Raw genomic sequence first — 9,222 nt, forward strand, 5'->3', positions numbered from 1 at the left:
AGACAGACAGGCTCTCACAAGATGCTCACTAGACAGACAGGCTCTCACAAGATGCTCACGAGCGTCACTCTGTAGCTCAGCCTTGGTAGGGGCACTGGTTCATGGAGTACAATTATTCTGGAGCTCTGGAGATTTCAAGGCCAAGTGGTAGCTCAACTCTGTGCATGAAAAGGCAGGGATGCCATTCCTAGCAGAAACAGAAGAGCTACTACCACAGGCTTTCTTTTTAAAAAAGATTTAGTTAGTTTATGTTTGAGTGCTCTATCAGCATCAGATCCCAGTATTGATGGTTATGAGCCACCATATGGTTGCTGGGAATTGAACTCAGGACTCTGGAAGAGTAGTCAGTGCTCTTAACTACTAAGCCATCTCTCCAGCCCCACCTGCCAGGCTTTTTTATTTTTTAAATCAAGTTGCTTGACTTTCCCTTCTGTATATGTAATGATTTTACATTTTCAGCTTAGAATCTACTTGAGACTCACACCACGTGTGTCTGCCTTCTTTATTGTTGCTAAAGTTCCCTATCTGTGCTCTTTATTTTTGCATGTTATATTTATAAATGGTTTAGATTTTTTTTTTGCTTTTTTTTTGAGACAATATCTTATGTAGACCAGGCTAGCTTCAAATTCTCTACATAACTGAATATAGCCTTGAATTCTTTAACCTTTACCTCTCAAGTGTTGGGATGGTAGGCATGTGCCACCATACCCAGCTAAATCTTTGTTTGTTTGTTTGTTTGTTTGTTCTATGGGAACTGAAGGCACATGTGAGTTCTGGTTACCGCTGAGGGGTCAGTGTGGTCATTCTGTAATCTGCACTGACCTGTCTACGGTCTCTCTTCTTTGTAGGGCACTAGTTTCTCAGCCAGGCAAGATTCTGCCTCAATGGGCACATAGGAAACTTTAGCTTAATGGGCACACTTAGGGGTATCTGCTATGGCTCCTAGTGGGCAGAGTTAATCATGGCCATCTGGCAGTGCACATGACAGTCCCTCCTCTCCAGGACAAAGGCTGTGCAGAGTCAGTGGTGCAGGGTACAGGCTATACACACCTTACTCGGGGTCTTAGTCTGGCTCATACCATTACCTTGGTTCCCAAGGGTCCCAGAGTAGCACTGGGCCAATCAATGACACAAGCATGAATATTGAAGCTCAATGAGGTCAATGGAGACCCGTGGCCAGAGACTGTGCAGACCTTTGTTGCAGATGTCAAGGGTCTTCAATAGTCCCACACACAGAGGCTCAAATAGCTGTCATTGGAATCTTCTCTTCCTGCAGATGGAAAGTCCTGTCCCTTGGCCCATGCTCAGCCAGCTGTGGCCTTGGCATTGCCACACAAATGGTGGCCTGCATGCAGTTTGACCAGGGCCATGACAAAGAGATGAATGAAACTTTCTGTAAGGCTCTAGTGCGGCCTCAGGCCAGTGTCCCCTGCCTCATTGCTGACTGCGCATTCAGGTGGCACATCAGCGCCTGGACAGAGGTAAGGCTGGTCGTGGTCCTGAGATTTCTAGTCAAGGCATCAGCAAGGGATCTTTGTGCATGAGGGGGCCTATGGTCCTTATTCACTATGACCCTGGAAGGAGGGGAGAGTCTGCAGTTGTGTATTCTTAGAGCCAGGGACACAGCAAGGCATGGTGACCCAGACCCTGTCCCTCTTTGATAAGCTCATGGTGATCTTCCACTTCTTTCCTGACAGTGCTCTGTCTCCTGTGGGGACGGTATCCAGCGCCGGCATGACACCTGCCTTGGACCCCAGGCCCAAGTGCCTGTGCCAGACAATTTCTGCCAGCACCTGCCCAAACCAGTGACCGTGAGAGGCTGCTGGGCTGGACCCTGTGTAGGGCAGGAGACCTCCAGCTCACTGCCTCACAAGGAAGCTACTCTTCCCAGTCAGACCCAAGCTGCTGTTACTGTTGCTTCTCTGCAGTGGTCTGAGCCCCAAGCCCAGACCCGCACCCTTTTCTCAGCCTCCCAGTCTCTGGGGCTCCAGGAAAACCTGGAAGAGCATGGTTAGGTTTCTTCCTGTTTCCTGTTGGGGAAGTGGGCATCTCACCGGATAAGCACTCTGGCGCTAGACCATGTATTGCTGGGCTCAGGGCCTCCTTCCCACCTGGCAAAGGGAAGCCACACTTTTTACATGTGTGTGTGTACGTGTTCATGTTTGTGTGTATGCAGGTGCAGGTGTGTGTGTGTGTGTGTGTGCATGTGCATGTGTAGGCCAGAGGACAACCTTGGGTATCATTTTTCAAGAATTATCTATCTTGTTTTGGACAGTGTCTTTCATTGGCCCGGAGCTTGCCCAAGGCTGGCTGGTTGAGCCCAGGGACCCACCTATCTCTGCCTCCTCAGTGCTGGGACTACAAGTGTGAACATCCAAGTCTGCCCTTTAAAATATAGGTTCTGGGGGTTGAACTTAGGTCCCCATGCTTACAAGAAAGCACTTTACTGACTGAGCCATCTCTCCAGCTCAGAAGCCACACTTTTACTTCTGTCCCCATCAAATAATCTGAAGCTTATAGGGTCAGGGGCTCAGGTCCATGCAATCCAAATCCTACTGTCATACTGCTTCCCTTTCCCTGAAACACACAGAAGTGGCCTAGCACCTTGGCTGGTGACTATTGCTGTGACATACAGCCCCCTTCTCAGGCCCTGCCAGCTCCAGTTTCCAGGCCTACTCTGTTCTGGCCACCTCACCCCTTTCCTCCTCTGTAGGTGCCTGTGGAAGGCAGTACCTGGAGCCCACAGGAACCATTCACATGCGAGATCAAGGACGGCTAGACTGTGTGGTGGCCATTGGGAGACCTCTAGGTGAAGTGGTGACCCTACAAATCCTTGAGAGCTCCCTCAAGTGTAGTGCAGGTACATCTGCAGGCATGTGGGCAACTGCTGAGCTGGGTCTCTGGCACACAACTCCAGTGTACCCCATTTCTGGCAGGATGCCCCTGCTATGCTCCTACTTTTCATGACTGGAGTGTGGCGATATCCATTTCTAAGATAGAGATCTGGGGGGACGAGAGCTCTGGTGATGTGCCCCCCTACTTTGTCACATTAGCCAGTAAGAGGGAGAGTGGTTATTGGAACTCAGCCCTGAGCAGCTGCTGCCAACGTGAAGCGTGGAGCGGGGGTTGCTGGCTCCTTACTGCCTGCCCTTCCTAGGGGAGCAACTGCTGCTCTGGGGTAGGTTCACATGGAGGAAGACATGCAGGAAGATGCCTGGCATGACTTTCAGCACCAAAACCAACACAGTGGTGGTGAAGCAGCATCGTGTGCTGCCAGGGGGTGGAGTGCTGCTACGGTACTGGAGCCAACCTGCCCCGGGGACCTTCTACAAAGGTATGTCAAGTGCCTGGGCCTCCCTCCCTTCTCACTGCGTGGGTGTGCCTGTGTTGCTATGGACAGGGCAGGAGAGAGCTGGTCCCAGTGGAAACTGGGAGCAGGCAATGTCTTCCACATGGTCAGAGTGGAGTTCCTCTGTGGCCATGAACCAGATGGGTTGTAGATACGGTCCCTGTCCTGTCCCATTCCTCAGGCCACTCACTGCCTCATACCCTTGACCGTGGTCCTAAGTTCTTTCCAGGTCCTCTCAGGCTTGTGAGCCGCTTTCCCTCAGCCTTCTTCCTGTGACTTGTATGTGTATGCTAGCGCCCACAGGGAAGATGCTTGCACTATATATTCCCCAGAAAGAGAACATCTCGTGGGTTCCTGCTTGTCTTAGTCAGGGTCTCTATTCCTGCACAAACATCATGACCACGAAGCAAATTGGGGAGGAAAGGGTTTATTCAGCTTACACTTCCATACTGCTGTTCATCACCAAGGAAGTCAGGACTGGAACTCAAGCAGGTCAGAAAGCAGGAGCTGATGCAGAGGCCATGGAGGGATGTTCTTTACTGGCTTGCTTCCCTTGGCTCGCTCAGCTTGCTCTCTTATAGAACCCAAGACTGCCAGCCCAGGGATGGCTCCACCCACAAGGGGCCTTTCCCCCTTGATTACTAATTAAGAAAATGCCTTGCAGCTGGATCTCATGGAGGCATTTCCTCAACTGAAGCTCCTTTCTCTGTGATAACTCCAGCTGTGTCAAGTTGGCACAAAACCAGCCAGTACACTGCTTTACCCAGAATCCAAACAGTATCAGCCCTCTTGATCACCTCAGGGTTTTGATGTAAAAGTACAAGATGATTGAAGAGGTCTTACCTCAACAACTCCAGACATTTTTGCATGGTCCAGGCCTCAGGTGAAAAACACCACAACCTAGGTGTTGCCTCAGCAAAGGAGAGGTTTCATGTTAACACCCTTTCCCCTGCCACCTCCAGCGGTGAGCTGTGTTGGCGGCAAGGTCCCATCTGGAAGCCCACTGGCTTCCTCCTCCTTGCTTCTCATTTCTCACATGCAGACGGTCTGCCTCGAGAGGGAGGCTTAGGTGCAGCGGGGCTCCCACTGATGATGTCACTGGACAGCACAGTCAAACTCACCTCAGCCAGTTTAGCATTTTAAGTACTGTGTAGCCCAGTTTATTGACTTCTCTTTTAAGGTGCCCTGCCCAAAGCATTCCACTATTGCCTTCTCCCCACAGAGGGCACCAACACCTCTCAGTCCCTTTAAATATTAGCTATTCCGATGTACATGTGTGGGCATGCACATGGCACGATGTGGGTGTGGAGGACAGAGGGCAACCCCACGAAGCCAATTTTCTCCTTTTATCTTTACACGGGTTCTTGGGATTGAACTCAGGCAATCAGGCTTGTGTGGCAAGAACCAAAAGCTTTTCCACCCTCATCGAAGTTAGTGTGTGTGTTTGTGGGGGCGGGGCTGAGGGTCAGTGATCGAGGTTCTTTCCTGCCATGGGGATCCTAGGAATCACACTTAAGTTGTCTGCCTTGTACAAAACACTTCTGCTGAGCCACCACTGCCTGCCCCTTTCAGATCACCGCCTGAAGCTAGTCTATTAGAAGTGGTCAGAGTGAAGGCCCACCAGAGGGACGGGAGAGGCAGTCAGGGAACACCCTGGTGTCAGTAGTCTCCCTGAGGTGGCCCTCACCCAGCCTATCATTGTTCTTGCCTGCAGAATGTGACAGGCAGCTCTTTGGACCTCGGGGTGAAATTGTGAGTCCCCCACTGAGCCCAGACGGGAGGAAGGCAGGGACCTGCAGGGTCTTCATCAGTGTGGCCCCACAGGCCCGAATTGCCATCCGCGCCCTGGCCAGTGACATGAGCACTGCTTCTGAGGGGACCAATGCCAACTATGTCTCGGTGAGGCCACCAGGATGGGGACAAAAAGGGGATAATCTTTTGATACGATTCTGGAGAGCTGTCTCTAGGAAGGAGGGAGGGAGTGCTGGCATTAGGGTACACTTTTAGCTTATTTTTCATCCAAAACTTCAAAATTATTGGAAAGAATGGGAAGGAGGGTTTCCTCCACTCACTTACCAGGAAATGCTTGTGGCTCTATCCACAAGAAGGAAGAGAGAAGGCCTTCCCTGGGAGTCCACTGCCTGTTGACCCAGCGTGGAAGCAGCGTGTTCGTGTCTGGTGTTTTGTTTGTTTTCAGAAGAGCATAGGTAGGGTTGTGATTCAGTATGCTCTGCAAGGCACCAGAGCACCTCAGACTTAGTCTTGAGCAGGATCCTCGCTCTTGTACCTGGTTGTGTGTTCTGGGGAGTTTCTTGGGTAGAACTGAGTGTCCCTCGTGTGGGCTCCTGTAAGAAACAAAAATGACTGTGAGTAGCCAGGAGTTTATAAATAATGATCACTCACGGCCTGTTCTGGCCACTTGCTTCTCCACAGATCAGGGACATCCACAGTCTGAGGACCACAACATTTTGGGGGCAGCAGGTGCTCTACTGGGAGTCCGAAGGCAGCGAGGCTGAACTGGAGTTTAGCCCTGGCTTCCTGGAGGCACATGCCAGTCTCCAGGGCCAGTATTGGGCCATCTCATCGAGGACATCGGAACAGGACGACAGCCTGGCTCTGTCCTAGGTTTCTCTCCAACTGCCGGGAGTATGCAACTCTAGCCTCTTTAGAAGTTCTAATGCCTGCTAGCCTTAGGGAACCTCTTTTAGTGACCTTTTCCAGGTGCAGAAGGGCTGGGACTGGGAGGTGGAGATCAGAAAAGCAGTCCCAGCCCCCAGTGGTTAATAAAGGATAACAGGATACCAGACTGGAGTTTTTCTCCCATAACCTGCCGCCCATAACAAGCCTAGCTTGAAAGCTCATTCTACTGCAAGGCGGAGTTCCCTGGAGGTCTGAACAAGGCCTTTGCCACTTCTGGATGACGTCTTCCAATCTTGCAAAGAGAAAAGGCCAGCCGGGATCCAGCTCACCTGCTGGGTGGCAAAGGGCGTCTGACAGCCTGTAAACACGCCCCTTATGCTATACTCCATTTCCTCCCGCCCTCGCCCCGCCCCCCGGCTATGGCCTGCGGGCCCGCCCCTATGCTAATCACCACCTCTCCCACAAGGCCGCGCGCGGGTGGACACGTCTCTTTGTGCGCGCCTGGGGCTGCGCGCAGCGTTCATCATGAGCGGCTCGGGCGCCGCCGGAGCGGCCGCCGGCCCAGCCCCGCCGGCCCAGGAAGAGGGCATGACTTGGTGGTACCGCTGGCTGTGCCGCCTGGCGGGAGTGCTAGGAGCGGTGTGTGAGTATCGGGTCCAGGGAGCGGGCGTCCCTGGGGTTGCCATGGCTCCCGGCCTCAGGCCTGCAGTCCACCGCCGGAACTCGATGGCTTACAGCCCAGTTGCTCCGGCCCTGATCAGAGGAAATGAGACTCACAGAGGACGCGCTTCTGCCCCTTCCCGGCCCCGCCTCGCCCTGGTGATGCTTACCTGGGCTGGAGTGGGACTGCCAAGTTCCCAGCCTTTGGACAAAACTTGTTCATAAATGGGGGGCAGCTCTCCACAGGCTGGGAAGTTTGCTTGGGGGTCAGATGATGCCAGGAGAAGGGTGGCCCCTCAGGGTGGCTGGGCAGTGAGCGGAGAGGCAGCTTCTCCTCGGGTTCCTACTGTCCACATTCTCCTAATGCTTCTCATCGGCCTAGTATCCTCCACACCAGCAAGCTTTCTCTGCTCTTGTAAAGAGGAAGGCAGGTCCGCCTCTTCAGTGCAGCTATGTTGCTGGCCTTCCAAACAATGTGTTTGCTAAATCCTGGGTGTCCCTTTCATTGTGAATTCCTAGAAGTCCAGGTGAGTGCTGGGAAGGTCCGAGGATCCATTGCCTACCTGGTACCAGAGCAGGAACTGTGTGGGTGGGGCAGACTCATCCGTTGTCCTGTCTGGAGGAATACCTTGGAGCCCCATCTGTTCAGATGATCTTGCTAGTCAGATGGATAGGGTAGAGTTAGGTATGTGCTGCCCTGGTAAGGCAGCTCTGGAGGAAGTCTGCTGGGGTTGATCAAATCCTCTCCAGTGCAGTTAGCTAGTTCAAGGTGGTATGAAGGGGTGAGGGACAAGGAAGGGCCTGACCATGACCTGTAGGCAGCTATCCTCCCTCTGTCATGGTGATTCAGTCAGTGACCAGGTGATTTCTAGATTAGATTGACTTTGGAAATCCCATCCAGTCCCATACTTCCTATGGGTATCTGTGCTATGCCTGAAGGCCTCCCTAACCCTCCTGCCGAGTCAAGCCATCAGTGAAACCTTACTGGAGACCTGTGGCCATAGCTTAAATTGTTCCCTGAACCTGATCATTGGGATCAGGGGGGTGGACATCAAGGTTTTGACTACTGGCATATCATAGGAGGGAAGGAAAATGTGTATTGGCTTTAAAAACTCAATAGGGGTTTGGCAGGAGCTGTGGCTTAGCTGGTCACTTTGACATAGGGCTATCCTCTCTTGGAATGGAGGATATTCTAAGGGGTTTATTATTTATTGGAGGGATTTATTCTGGTCCCAAAGACCTCTGTAGACAGAGGAAGGAAGGATTGTAGGGACATCTCCTTTATATGGAAGACATGAGCATTATTAGCATCCCAAGTGGGTGGATGTATTTGAGTCCTTGGTTGTCAAAGGACTCCTGTTCGTCTGACCTGGTCCTCCCAAAGGTGGCTCTGTAGGACAGCATGGTGGAGTAGCTCTGTAGATGGAATGCTGAGGACAGGAGTGCAGGCCTCTCAGGTGAGACCAGGCCTAGCTCCACACAGGCAGGGGGCCGACAGTCTTTCACTTCTGTGGCCCTGGAAGCTTTGCTGCCGTCACGCGTGGATGAGTGCTGCTTTGAGTTCTTTATTAGAGGAGACTTTGTGACATAGAAGCTGTGCCACTCATTTGGTCCATTCTCCTGCAGCAGCTCCCATTTGGATAGTGTAACACAGGAAAGTGGAAAATGGTGGAATTCCAGGCCCAGAGGAGGGATCAGGTGACCCAGGCCTGCTGCAAGTTTAATAAGTTGGTGCTAATTGCAGCCTCAGAAGGCCAACACTCTGCCCTCCCTTAGCTTGTGTCCTGCCAGGATGGGCAGTTCTCAGCAATGTCCTCAGAGGCTCCCAGAGTTCCTGGTGAGGGACTTCTTGGTGAAGGCTGGGTGGCTGGGGCAGACTGTAACCCGAAGGTGCAGTCAGAGGGGAGGAGCTTCTTCGCTGGGCTTCCACACTGGAGAAGAGCACACACACTGTCCCCTCTTGGTGTCCTGTTATTCAGGTATTGGGGCACAACCTGCTCATGTGTAGGACAGAAAAATGAATTAGAAAAGTAACATGTTCAGGGTCACGTGGCTGATGTTTTAGATGGGATTGTCATTTGAATCTTCCCTGGTAAGAGGCATCCCTGTCCTGACCCAAATTCAAGATGTGGCTAGACGTAGTAGAACATGCTTGGAAGTCCCCAGGAGGCTGAGAGAGAGAGCAAGATAGTTTGAGGTCAGCTTGAGCTATAGAGCAGGACTCTGCCTCAAAGGAAAACCAAACCAAACACCCTTACCAAGCAAGCATAAAGAACAGCCCCAAATAAGTCTGAGTGGCATTTTTCAAGTTAGAAGACATTTTTGAGTAGTTTACCTGGTGGCTACAGACAGATAGGCAGCCCTAGCTAAGATTCTCATTGAAGTCAGAACAGGCCTGACTTTTTAATTTATTTTATTTTATTTTTTTTAAAGATTTATTTATTTTATATATGTGAGTACACTGTCTTCAGGCACACCAGAAGAGGGCATCAGAACCCATCATAGTGGTTGTGAGCCACCATGTGGTTGTTGGGAATTGAACTTAGGACCTCTGGAAGAGCAGTCAGTGCTCT

At 51.7% G+C, this 9,222-nt stretch overlaps 2 protein-coding genes across 3 annotated transcripts in view; both read left to right on the forward strand.

Moving 5' to 3' along the window:
• The window catches only part of Adamts13 (ADAM metallopeptidase with thrombospondin type 1 motif 13), a 29,675-nt gene extending 23,522 nt beyond the window's left edge, over positions 1 to 6,153 (forward strand). The window contains exons 24-29 of the mRNA XM_021186146.2: positions 1,277 to 1,481; positions 1,698 to 2,010; positions 2,714 to 2,860; positions 3,158 to 3,334; positions 5,064 to 5,248; positions 5,783 to 6,153. Of these exons, the coding sequence (XP_021041805.1) occupies positions 1,277 to 1,481; positions 1,698 to 2,010; positions 2,714 to 2,860; positions 3,158 to 3,334; positions 5,064 to 5,248; positions 5,783 to 5,974 (1,219 nt within the window). The 3' untranslated portion in view covers positions 5,975 to 6,153. The remainder of the gene's footprint in view (positions 1 to 1,276; positions 1,482 to 1,697; positions 2,011 to 2,713; positions 2,861 to 3,157; positions 3,335 to 5,063; positions 5,249 to 5,782) is intronic.
• A 303-nt stretch (positions 6,154 to 6,456) lies between these two features.
• The window catches only part of Cacfd1 (calcium channel flower domain containing 1), an 11,102-nt gene continuing 8,336 nt past the window's right edge, over positions 6,457 to 9,222 (forward strand). Inside the window, exon 1 of one of the 2 annotated variants that reach the window (XM_021151101.2) lies at positions 6,457 to 6,632. In XM_021151101.2, coding sequence (XP_021006760.1) covers positions 6,515 to 6,632 — 118 coding nt within the window. In that variant the 5' untranslated portion in view covers positions 6,457 to 6,514. The remainder of the gene's footprint in view (positions 6,633 to 9,222) is intronic. The other variant, XM_021151100.2, reaches the window with a different exon arrangement.

The sequence above is a fragment of the Mus caroli genome, chromosome 2 (assembly GCF_900094665.2).
Source record: "Mus caroli chromosome 2, CAROLI_EIJ_v1.1, whole genome shotgun sequence".
Lineage (NCBI taxonomy): Eukaryota > Metazoa > Chordata > Mammalia > Rodentia > Muridae > Mus > Mus caroli.